The 13,654-nt window shown below is 38.6% G+C and overlaps 1 protein-coding gene across 4 annotated transcripts in view; it reads right to left on the reverse strand.

The window, feature by feature from the left end:
- FBN1 (fibrillin 1) overlaps nt 1-13,654 on the reverse strand; it is a 224,955-nt gene that overhangs the window by 114,967 nt on the left and 96,334 nt on the right. For 3 of the 4 annotated variants that reach the window (XM_027569939.2, XM_027569940.2, XM_027569941.2), the window contains 2 exons: nt 7,244-7,441; nt 3,699-3,824 (listed from right to left, as the gene is read on the reverse strand). In XM_027569939.2, the coding sequence (XP_027425740.2) occupies nt 3,699-3,824; nt 7,244-7,441 (324 nt within the window). The remainder of the gene's footprint in view (nt 1-3,698; nt 3,825-7,243; nt 7,442-13,654) is intronic. The other variant, XM_027569942.2, reaches the window with a different exon arrangement.

Below are 13,654 nucleotides of genomic sequence, written 5' to 3' on the forward strand. Positions count from 1 at the left end.
TTCAGATCGCATAAATCTTTCGCCTTTTAAAAAACAGAATTAACTGGCACGTCCAAGGAGACACTTTTCATATGCTGGCTAGGTTAGATTTGGCTCCTTTACTGAGATGATAGCAACAACAATAATAATTAGAGTTGACAGGTATTGAGCAGCAGGCATTGATTAAAGGTTTCATGTGTGTCAATCCATCTAATCCTCACAGTATACGTATGAGCACAGGACTGATTTCTATAATTCTGGTGCCCAGGCATGGCTCTTGCGTTACATTGAGACCTTCTGAAAACCAGCATGAGTAAAACTCAAAGTAAGAGCAAAGAGTCTCAATTACAAAGTGATGTGAGACCCAAGTCCCCAAGTGCCAGCGGCTGGGCCGTGGGGAGGGGGCAGGGATCCCACTAAGAGCCCCTAAGAGCAAGTAGCCATCAGATAAATATGTCATCATTTTAGAAAGGGGAAGTCTTAAGGTTTTTGGCCATGTATTAGGGAGTGTACAGATTAAGAGCTACATTTTTGAAAAGTCCTTTGCATCATGCAGTGCTATTATAATTGCTAAAGGCTGGGCTGGCGATAATCTAAATCCCAAAATATTAGTGGTTAATTAGGAATCCAAAGGACTTCTTCCAGAAATAAAACTTAATCCTTTAATGACACTTTTTTATTTCTTAATTTCCTCCCACAGTAACCTATGCAAATATGGCCTTGGTTTCTGAAAAGAAAAGCCTCATGTGTTCTTTCAGTGTGCACACTTGAGAGTCATTGGAAAAATCAACAATGAAGGTGGGCATGAACTCTGTTTCCCTTTTTCTCAAATCATAGCTATAAATCTTAATCTTTTCTTCTTAAATTTATGAAAATGTAGTAATTGTTATTTAACCACTTCAGCTTGTTAATTTACATTTCGAATGAATCTAAATTGCATGCATTGATATAAAACTTGGTCCGTGACTTTTTTAAGTTTCAGGGAAAGGGGATATTTTAAGAAAGGAGAATTCTGCAAAAGGAAGATCTCACAAAATAAACTGCTCTTACCATCACTGAGGGAGTGAAGGTTAGCATCCTGTAAATTTGCTAAAGCCAATTTTTGATTGAATTGGTTTTTTAAATAAATTACTGTGGGCTTCCAGGTACCCAGTCCCTTCCTTTCCAAGTCAAGAGGAAGATGCATTCCAAAAAGCCACTCAAAGTAATGGCAAAGGTGCCAGAATGATTTTCACAAAGTCACAGAATCCCACTGTGGCCTGCCCATCTTCCTAGAGCACACAGAATTTCTCTTCATCCTTTTTAGTGGTGTGGGCTAGATTTTCTGGAATTCCTTCTATTGACCATCCTATCAATCATCCTATGTCCAGAGTTACGACTTCCCCATAACGAGGCATGGAGCTGGAGAAAAGCAAGGGAGAGCCGAAGGAGGAGACTCAGCTTACCAAGCATTCTTGGAGGACTTTCTGATTACTCTCCTACCCCAGTAAGACAGGGCAACAATGCCCAAATCAGCTTCCAGACCAGAGTACATGTAGTACTAACGGGACATTCTCTTCCAGTCTCAATTTTGCATAAAAAAATAAAAAGGGTGGGAAAAAAACCCATCATCTGAATTTAATGTAACCGTAGATGGTTAAGGAAAAAAAAAAAAGGTCTAGCCAAAAGTATGCTGTTTTTATCTTGCTACTGATTTCAATATGTAGCCGGAAAAAAAAATATTTGTGAAAAAGGATTAAGTAATTCTCAGACTAAATTTTTTGTCCATTGGACACACCACCATAATAGGCTTAGCATTAACAGGAGGATTTTGGATGAGTTTTCTTTCAGTCTGAGTATTAAATCTGTGCATCTTCTGTCTTGTTCACAACCACACAAGGTGATCCATCCTGATCCACGTTAACTGACAGGTCTGAGGGAAAGGCAAGGGACACAGGAAAACAATTTTGCTCCAAGCTGGAAGCTAATGAATTCCAGAAACAATGAAGACTGGACAAACCATATGGACCATACTGCCCTAAATCTCAAAACTGACCATACCTAAGCTGAATATATCAAGCTGAGAAAGCCTGAAAATATAAGATGCAACCCACTGCTGATGTGGATATTGCATGCTATTATAAACCTAACAGCTTATTTATGGCATAAAAGACACATAAATGGTACCTGAAAATCTATACTATCATATTTCAAAATTTTCAAAATATTAGGAAATATAATTAAATATTAATATTAGAGGTTATGGCTTATATCCAAGAAAGAAGATGATATAATATGGTACAAAAAGTACCAGAGTGTGAATCAAAAGAAGTAAATTTGCACTATCTAAGGACTTCAAACAGGGCACTTAACATAGCCAGTTCCTTAATTTATAACGTGAAAGGGTGCAAATAGGTAAGTTCTTTACCCCATTCAGCATCAACATTCTCTGCTTCTAACTTAGATCTACAATATAACTCCTAGAATACATCGGGTGGTAAGAGTCAACTTTATTGTTTTTTGAAACTTAAAATGTTTTTAAGAAGTCCTCCTTCCTCAGAACCTGAGTATTCTTCACAGCTACCTCAACTGTATATAGCATGTTCAAGAACATATCATTATAAATTCTATGATGATTAATAACTTAAAAACAACTCTCACCCATAAAGATAATTCTAGCAGAGTCAAATTTCAGATTATTCCATTTCAGAGCAAGTTGATGGTAAACTTCTATGTAATTTACGAACCGTACCTCAAATCTGACGAGGTCTTTCCCACGTATGATATACTGTGGCTATCTACAAAGATTAACGACCCAGACCCAATCCCAGACAAATGACTTAGAATGAACTATTCCTCATGGCTGGGGTTTAGGAGTTGACACAACAGCAGTACATGCAACAAAATGAAATTTTATATCACACCAGGTAGAGCTGAAAATGAAGGAAGAAATTTGCTCCGCTGAGTTTGATGAGACACGTACCTTGTTACGTTATCGACCAGTACCTTGTTACTTTATTGTCAGACATTATATGTGCACTCATCAAAGAAAAGAGAGTTTGATGCTGCCTACTTATTTCCCTCTCAGGGAAAAAGCATTTATTATGACCTTGGATGCCAGGCCTCTTTTTGGCAAGTAGCAGTAGTGGTGAATATGAACACATTCTCTTTATACACATTTTCAGGAGGAGCTCAATCTATAAACTAAATGAAAATATATAAATTTACCTCCAGTTATTTTTCTGTTTGACTAACATTAAAAGCCTTCCATTTGATAGGCAGAAAAGAAAATACTAAACTTGTACTAGGAGCATAAATATAAGAGTTATTAATCTCTCAAAAAAAATCAAGCATACATTTTAACTAGAAAAACATCAGAAGATATGTCTTTCTGAATGATATGTAATGATTAAATTTAAATTCATGTCTCTAGAACTATGCAAAAACATGTGTCTTAAACATTTTAACCCAAATATTGGTTCAAAAATATTTCATGTTTTAATATTTAATTTGATTCAGATGGATCTCTTATTTTGGGTCTATAAAAGTGGAAAAAGCTACAGGGTTTTTCTGGTTCAATAGCACAAAGGCATATTATTTCTGGTAAGAATATTATATTTACACATTCACAGGAATGACAAAGACAGAAGGATTCTGGAACAATTTACAATAAAGCTTGTCACTGATTTGGGTTTTGCCTGCCCCTCCACCCCTTAACTGCCAAGCATGATATTTCTTACCTTCACATTTTTGTGATGCCTCATTAAATTTGTGTCCAGCAGGGCATTTGCACTCAAAAGACCCAACAGTATTAATGCAATTTCCTCCCTGACAGAGCCCGGGGATGGCCTGGCATTCATCCACATCTGTCAGATTTTAGGAGACAGAGAGAGGAGAGGGAGAGATCCATATAAGTCATTGCAGAAGAAAATGCGATAGTTTGTCTACAATTATATTACCATATTTATGTCAGTGAGTTATTCGTCCATCACAATATTTGGAATATGATGAGAGAAACTATTTCTCACAATTACTTTATGTAAAATAAATTACTTGAGTAACAAAACTTGGCCAATAATGTCTTATAAGAAGTCACAAATATTGTTAATTTTCCCACCTTCCATCTTTCCTGTGTAAGGGGGAATATTTATACTGATTTTTGTGGGTTTTACTATGCATGCTGCAAATTACAGGGATACAATGATTAAAAGGCTGACAATAATAACTAGAGTTATTCAAAAAAGCCTTAGGATCAAAATGCAACCCATTTCTATAATAAAACTGTCTCTAAGACTTACATTGAATGATTCAGTTAAAACAGAATTTACTTAAGATCACTCGGCCTACATGAGATAGTGAATGTTTTTATGCAAATGAAATGGGAAATGTTCACCTTCCATCCTGTAGAATTGGCTTGTGTAGTCAAAACTAAATAACCCAGGAAATTGGACTGAGAACGGAGAGACACCCCAGATGAATGTGCCGTCTCAGCTGCAGACTCACCTTGCTGGCAGAGCGGCCAGTAGAGGGAACCTTTTTAAAGGTAAGTCAGAGTGTGTCCTTCCCAGCTCAAAACTCAAGCCCGTATCTTAGCAGATTCTATTGCCCCCTCTACTCTCTGACCTCATCTTCTGGCGTCCTGCCTCTCTCACTCCTCTCCTTCCACACTGGTTTCCTTGCCATTCCTTAAATGTACCAAGGATGCACCTGCCTCAGGGTTTTGTAGCAGTGACCCCTCTGCCTGGATTATTCTCCCTCCACAGAGCTGCATAAAGGTTCCTGTTGCCCCGTCCGTCAGGTCTCTGTTCCACTCTGGCAGTGGACCCTTCCCTGGCCAATCTAACAGCAATAGCCAGCCCCCTGTTTTTCACCACCCTTCTTTGCTTCTTTTTTTCCATAGGCTGAATCACCAGCCAACCTGATAAATACTTGTTTGCTTTGTTTTGTTTCATAAATCCATTGTCTTTAATGCAAATTTCAGAGGGCAGGTTCTTTGTTTTGTTCACGGCTGTATCCCTGGCACCTAATAACTATGGTCCCACATGTGGCCCCAAATAGGAACCTCCTAGGAACAAAAGAAATCATTCCAGGCTCATTATGTTCAGTTAGAAAGATTGTAAAAAATACATCATGTACATTCTTTCCATCTCTTCATATATAACACACAAAGGTCTAGTTTAATAAAGGAACCCCCGGGGTGGCAGTCTAACTTTTCTTTCTCTCACTTTGGATATTCTTTTTGAAATCTGGAAACCTAGTGTACTCTCTTGTTTTACTCTTCATTGTATGAAGCAAGAGGATGATCACCAATTTTAAGATCTCTAATAACCTGTGTTCTTGAGAAAAGTCGGCATGAGGGAAAGGATACTAAAGGAGCAACAATTTATTTTGCTATAAAAGTGTCGCTGTTTTAAATGGAATATCTTGGCCCACAAATGAATAGCTATATGTGAAGTATAATTAGATTATGTTTTATAGCTGATCTCCATTTTGTCTTAGACCAGAAGTTTCCATTCTCTTGATATGCCGAATAAGTTATTAAAATGTTATTTGAAATTGATGGTATATATAAACAAAACTTGATAGTCATGTTGGTCATAATTTTTGGCCAAGAGGTAATATATATGAGGGCACTTCTCTGCTGGCCATACCTTCCAAGACTGAAGACAGAATAAGCTCCTTTATGAACCCATTTGCTCACAGCCCCTCACATCTGGCACAAGGTCTGAAAACACCAGGAAAGAGACAGAGCCCCAAGCCGACAGCAGAATCCCTCGGGGGCGGGGGGGTGGGGGGGGAACCACACACACACACAACCAAACATGATGAATTTCATTCTCAAAGTGGCAATATGACTGCCATTTTGATTTTGTGGGTTTCACAAAATTTCTCATAGAAATCTTTTCATTTTTTTTCTTGGATGTCTAATAGCAGAGTCAGGAAGGGACAGAAAGAAAATGCTGGACAAGTCTAGACGATAGGAAATGCATAGTAAATCCACAGAGGAGTCGCTCTTCCCTCTCTCTCTTCATTCTCTGTCCCCCAGTTCTCTTAGTGCCTCAACCTCTGACAAGGACTCATGGACACCATATCTGGCTTTCTGGTGTCTGTCAGTGTGTTCATGGGTAGTGGTTGGCTTCAGAACACCAAGACCAAGAATTTCTTCAAAACTCACTGGGACTTTCTAAGGATGAGAAAAAATAAAGAAGGTACCCAAGAAAGGGGGAACTAAACTTACTTTTTATTTTATAAAATCACACACTAGACCCCTCTGTAATTCCTTTGTTTCAAAGTGACTTCTTGCTGCTCCTGACACTCAGAAGGACAAGTTGAAGGGCACATAAAGGAGCCGTATGTTACACACAGCAGTCGGGAGCCAGGACCAACAGTGCTTATCACAAGTGGAATTTGTGGAAGTATAATTTAATGGAGACCCACAGACCTGTGGGATTAAGCTCTAGTTCTGTTTTACTGCATATTGGCCTTAGAATTAGCATACAGAACAAAACTAGTATCTGCTTGCCTCAGAAAAGCGTACCCTGAATTTTCTGAAAATATTGCAACTTGCTGAAAAAGCCCTGAAGATGTCTAAAGGAAACAGATACAGCCTGGGAGTTTTCAATCCCATCAGTTTAGTGCTGAACTGCCTCCGTTCACTTCCTCCTGTTTCCTGCCAGACATCCAGACAATAAAAGAATTTGTACAGCTGGAAGAACAGGAGTGAAAGCCAAAAACAGAGTAAGGGCTTCTATGGGAGGCAGGAGAAGAAGCGAGCAGGCGACATCTGGGGATATTTAAAACTGTGAAACAAATCTTAATTTATTTCTGACTTGTAAAAAAAAAAAAAAGCATAATGTAGCATGTAGAATGGAGAGAGGAACAATTTTCTTGAGGTCAACTAAGTACAACCCATGAGACAGAGGAACTCCAACGGTATCAAATGAAGGAAAAAAATTGGGAAAAACAAACTACCTTGTGCACAAATTTTGCTCAGTATTTATACACAGCATTGCTGCGATGCACAGCATTGCTGCAAAGAGAATCATACCACCCCCTAGAAACACCTCTGCGGGGGGGAGGGAGCTGCGGGCAAGGAAAACTCCAGGGAGAAGAGCGGCTCTCTTGAGCCAGGCTCCTAATGCCTAAGTTGGATATCATGCCGTCAGCGAAATCGTGAAGCTATGTCTCTGACACCGCTTTTCCATTCTCTCCAACTTCACTGGAGAATGGCTCTCCAGAGCAAATAAGATGAATCCATTAATAACTCCATGGGCCAGAGGTTTACCTTGACAGGCTCCGGTTCGGATATTTGGAATGAAGCCCCGGCGACAGGGGTGGGGCTGGGCGGGGCACATCTCACAGGGGTGGCCCCAGGCTCGGCCGACTGTGGCACAGCAGAGTGTTTTTGTGCATACAATCCCGCTGAGCTGTCCCTGGCACATCTGGTTGCTGACCACAGTAAAACATGGGCCTGTCCTGTAATCTGAAAATAAAGAAGGAGAATTCCATGAAGGTCCAGAAAAGCAGGAACCATTAGGCAGAGGAACAGCTGTGCCCCATCTCACTTGACTCCAAATTGGGAAAGAGTGTGCAGGGATAGAACTGCACATCCGTGACTCCGTGCGAAGCCTTGGGCAGACCATTCTACCGCTCACCTCCATGTTCCTCACCTAGGACACAGGGATAAAAACACCAGTTCCTACCCACTGTGAAGACACTGTTGTAAGGATCAAACACTTTACAGCTATGATGTCCTATACATACATAGCATTATGATATTAATATACATTCATTCACTCAAATGAATGTATATTCATACTATGAATCAGCCCCTGTGCTTGATGTAGATGTTTAAATGATTAAAACAGATCAAATCCCTGCCCTCACGGAGCTTACAGTCTATAATTATTCAGGCTGGAGAAAGCAAAAAATTTCAAAATTTGCAATGAGGCAAGTCGTGGCACCTTCCTCCTGGTAGGTCCTTGAACAAAAGAAATGGGTTACTCAATTCTTTTGGATTGGGTCCATCTTATTTCAAATACAAAAAACAAGCAAGCAAACAAATAAGTAAGCATTTTAAAATATTTACCCATGCAAAGACATTAGGTATTTAAGACAAAGAGTAAGGACATTGGTCTGAAATCATTGTAACCCTTGGGCAAAAGTCCATCTTCAAGCACACAGGGATAAGCGAAGGCCACAGGAGAATTTCCAAGTACTCTCACTGGATACAAAAATCTGCCTCCGTTTTTGTTCTGTTTTGTTTTGCTAAAAGGAGAAAGTCAATCTGGATTCAGCATCCAAGAAACAAGAAAGATTAACATGTAGTGAGCACAGTGGACCAAAGTCAGGCTGTCCTCAGTCTCCCTATGAGAGAAATTGAGACCATAATATCCCTTTCTGTTCTACAGTGACCTTGACAGATTAAGGGAGGCTGAGTTGTGGCAAAACCCATGGGCTTCTACCCATTACCCAAAACTGCATGCTCCCCTGTGTCATTTTCAGAAGTACATAGTGTTCCCTGTGAGTCCAGGGATGCAGTAGATAAATAATAAATAACTCCAGTAAGTTCCTTTCACCAATGAATTCTACAGTTTATGAAAATCACCGTGTGTGCTGATGAAACCTCTGGGTTAGGTTTTCACTTTTCTTTTTTCTTTCTTTCTCTAGGTAGGTAGGCATGTCTCTGTTCTGTGTATTCTCTCCTGCTTTCTCTTTTGCAGTTATGACCCCAGCGACTCCCTATCACTAAAATGTTCTTCCTCACTCTCCCTTCTATCTTGCTGGAATGAGCCATCTGTGCTCAATGGCACCACCCTAATGCCCATGCTGCCCTAATGTCCATGTGGAAAGATGAGCCTTCTGAGGAGTTCCTAAAACAAAACGTCACCCAGTCAAGTTCAGCAAGAGGACTACACCCAAATTCTGGTAGCACTTGAGAGATGGACAGGATGGCCAAAAAGTCAAGTCCACATCTCCACATCGTCCTTTCCACGCAAGTGCTTGCCAAAGTGTGCTATGTGTATCGCTGATGGGATGCAAGATGGCTTTAGACTGTGAGGTTAGTAGTCATTTATCAATTCTAATTTGTATTATTAAAAAGTATAACCATAACAGACTAGTGATTTCTCATATACGTTTGCTATGAAGAGGATGAGTTTTAAAAGTTTAATTCAATTTAAAGAAAAATATTAAGTAAACACTAGTATAGGATACACACACAGGCCAAAAATTTGTTTAGATTGTACGTAAACACCACCAGTTTCATTCAAAAAGACTAAGCTCACACCTTTCTTCCCCTCAAGTCTCTAATGCTCTGGCCCCACCCATCTTTCCAGCCTCATCTCGTTGCCTCCTCAGTTTAGTGTCTTTTTACTTTGTTCATGCATATTTTTTTTTACCCTACTGATTATTTTTCAGTTTTATATAGCCAAATTTTAGGTATATTTTAAAATTTAATATTTTTCATAGTATGCCAGATCTATTCAAAATCCTCCATCTTCTTCCATAGTATTGAATTCGAACAAGAATACAAAAATTAAGTGCTGTTGAATAAGATCTCTGCCCTCATTTCATTCTGTCAATAAAGAAAAATGACAGCACCATGACAGTTCACAGCAAAAGTGCTCTTAAAGGCAGTAAACACATGGACAAAGTCAAAGGCTGCAATCGTTCATTATTTGGCTCAATTCTTCCAAATATTACCTGTAGGCATTTAATAAATACTTCTCTAACATATGGCATTTCTTTTCTATTTTAACACTTTATTGTATATTTTTGTGATTCGAAAATAAAAAATTATTTCAGACAATTAGAAAAAGGTAGCAACATAAGCAAGAAAATAAAAATCACATGTAATTGCAGCTAAAGAAATCTTTGATACATATTGGTTATATTATCTTAACCTAATTTTACACGTGTTTTTTTCTTCCTCATGAAATAGGAACTATATTAAGTCTGTAATTTTGAATCTTAACATTGCCAAAAGCATTTTCCCATGTAACTACTACTCCAAAATATGATTTTAATTGTTACATTAATGGATGTACATGATGGATAACTTTCCATCAAGTTATAACATAATTTATTCAATAATTTCCTTACTGTGTGTCATTTAAATTGCTTCTAATCCTTCATTATTACATACAACATTCACCATACATTACTAATGAACTCCTTGAGGATGAAAAATGTTTAGTCTCATGCAACGGCCACCAAGATTTTTATAACTACATATGCATATTTTACTTCTGAGACTAGAAAGATCACAGCAACAGAATCTTTTATTTAAAAAATAAATAAAACCTCCTATGTTAGGTAACAAGGAAAGGAATTTAAGTTTGTTTCTTCTCTTAATTTACGGAGGTAAGTACAAATGCTTGAGTCAAACAGATTCATGGTGGCATGACGTTTTCAATCTTTAAAAAACATAATGGAACATGAATTTGAATTTACAATCCTCTCTTTGACACTGCTTGGATTTGGTTTTGCTGCTCACTTTGTCAAGATAACCTACAGAAAATATTTTATAGATGAGGATCGCAAAGATTCAGGGTAGGTGCAAAAGTGTCTTTTGAGATTGACACCAGCAAAATCAAGGCACACTACAAAATACTAAGACAATCTGATTCAGTCCTGCCTGACACTGCCTCATGACTTCAGACATGAATTCCTCATTGGAAGACCCTCATAAAAAGAAAATAATCCTTAGACTTTTCCAGGGTCAACAACTTCTTACTCTCATTTCAATATGAAATGCATGGAATAGAAATGGCAACTGTTAATTCTGACAATTTTCATTAGGCATCTCTAGAGCGCATAGGGACCCATCTTTATTAAATATACTGGATATCTGGCAAATAGTTGGAGTATGTATAACAGAATCTATAGACTTGACACATTTCTACACTAAATACTTAACACTATGGACAAAGAACCAAACCATTTGACAGTGCAGATTAGTAAGTGGACATAAAATGTATCTGTAAGACACATTTTCAATAAAAATCGCTGAGTGCCAAGGGAGAGGCATAATCTGGATGAAATAGAATTGGATCTAAAAATTTCTTGGAAGGTAAATGCTCTATTAACGTGGTTTTCAAATGTCATTCTGATTTGGCAGCATGTGCTTTCTGTCCTGTGTTTCATTTAGATTGCCAAAGTTATGCTGTTTTTTGTCCAATACTTGAACCACAGAAAAAAAAATCTGCCCACACTCCTAGTTCCTTACTAATAATCCAATTATTTACAATTATTCCCATAGCACTTATGTGACACCAGGCTAAATTTACATACTTTTTTTTTTTTTTCAGATAGTCCCAGCACGAGACATGGAATGTGCCTAATTCAATGCTTGGGTAATGTCTGACTCATTCCCTCAACGTAAATCATTACTCCTAATTCAACTAAAATATAGTATTAAAAACACTTTCTGTTTGCAAACTGCTCCACAATCACTTCCTTATAAGACCTCCATGAACTAGGGCAACAGGCCAAGCCTTTCCCTAATTAAAATGCAATTTTATTTGTTCTTAACTGGCTTACTTTAGTGTGGCTTGTTCATGGGAAATTCTGCATCTACATGTTCCCATTCTGACTGGTGAGGGGCTCCAGGACTGTTCAATAGTCCCCATAGATTTAGCCTCAAGACAGGATCTAACCAACGTGTATGTGTAGTTTCAGATCCTCGGTCCCTTCCCAGATCTGCAGCTCAGAATGCTGTGACCCACAGTGTTGCTTCACTTTCATTTGTAATCAGACTTCACCCTGAAGCAAATGCAGCATGCACAGAGAAAGACTATTCTGTGGTACAATGAAATCCTGTCACTCCTGCCCAGTCCCTAAACCACAAACTGCAGGGAAGGCACAAGGATATAATTTGGGGCAGTAGGCTCCAATTATTTTAAATCCTTCTTTTCATAAAAATTACCAAAAAAAAGAATGAGATATCAATTTATCCATGACAGGGTCACAGCATGCTTCTTCCTTTCAGGTAGGTTGGCCTGGGACGCATTAGACTCCGAACGTGGGGAATTTCAATACAACCTCCTGAGGGAAGAGTTCAGAGAACTTTTAGTCTGAGGAAAATTAAAGCAAAGAAGTTCCATCATCATAATTAGTCTCATAACTGCTGCCACTTCTTCTTACTCCAATTATTCTTAACCTCAGGACATAACCAAATCACCTGGGGAAGTTTTGCAAAATGCTAATGCCTGGGCCTCACCCCTGTCCTCCCACAGCCCCTCTCCCTCTCTCCCCCATTCCCATCCCCTGGAATCCAATTCAGTAGATGTGGCATGGGGCCTGGGCGTCTGTCTTTTGCAAAAGCCCCCCAAAGTGATTTTGCCCTCTAGGGCTCTAAGTTCAATCTCTCTCTCTCTCTCTCTCTCTCTCTCTCTCTTAACTTTATTGAGAAGTGCTTATGTTCCATTATTAATTGGTGGTGTCTGCAAGATAGCTGACTGCTTACCTGAAGCTCTAACCTTAGAAATGTGAGAAAGCCCATGAACTGGGATTGCAGCTGCTCAATACAATCCCCAATTCCATAGTATTCATTTCCATAGTGTTGACTGATTATGAGGCACTTTACTATGTTCTTTATTAATTATACTAACCACAAGTTCACTAAAACAGCAAATTAAAATTTAAGAAGGCTAACCACCCACTGCTCCACTGTCCTAATAGTACTGAATTCACATTTCTAAGCTTTCCCTTCTCAGTGTTACAAAGTGCATCTACTTACATGATATCACTTCACTACCAGGAAATCCCACTCCCAACTGCCCTGCCCAGTGCTAGACGTGGTACCTGAGTGAAATGCCAGGGGAATTCTCCACCCAGGTTCCAAACCCAATGATCAAAGTTAGCATCGGTAACACCAAAAGTTAACTTTTAATTTCCTCAAGAATTATACTATTATAGACCACCTTGAAATACTTCCATGACTCCTGGTTTGATTAAATATAAAGTACTAAACATCATCTATGATGTTTATGCCAAAAATAGTCAAAGCTTTATCAATGAAGTTTCCAGACCTAACTTGTAGCAGAGAGGACATATGGGGTAGAAGAACAAGACAAATGCCACCACAAGGAAACACTAAGAAAACCCAGAATGTGTGATTTTCAAAGGCAACTGTCCTGAACTTTTCCAAAAATAAATCACCCCTCTCTCTAAAGAAAAAAAAAAAGAGGAAGAAGATGGTAGAGGGATTAGATTAAAAAGACATAATAACCAAACCTTAATTGGATTCTTTAAAAAAAAAAAGATTTTTATTTATTTATTTGACAGACACAGAGAGAGAGGGAACACAAGCAGGGGGAGTGGGAGAGAGAGAAGCAGGCTTCCCGCTGAGCAGGGAGCCTGACGCGGGGCTCGATCCCAGGACCCTGGGATCACGACCTGAGCCGAAGGCAGACGTTTAATGACTGAGCCACCCAGGTGCCCCCCCTTAATTGGATTCTGTTTCAAAAAGAGACAACTGGGGAAATTTTATATGGGCTACATATTATATAATATTGTGGAATTGTTCTCTTAGATATGGTCATGGTATTTTGATTATCTCTGAGGTAAAGTGTGATGTATGCAACTTAACTTTCAAATGATTCACCAAAACAAACAGATAACAAATATATATAAGTACATACCTATATGTTATAAATATATAATATATAATTACATTTCTATATACTATATA

The sequence above is a fragment of the Zalophus californianus genome, chromosome 6, assembly GCF_009762305.2.
Source record: "Zalophus californianus isolate mZalCal1 chromosome 6, mZalCal1.pri.v2, whole genome shotgun sequence".
Taxonomy (NCBI): Eukaryota; Metazoa; Chordata; class Mammalia; order Carnivora; family Otariidae; genus Zalophus; species Zalophus californianus.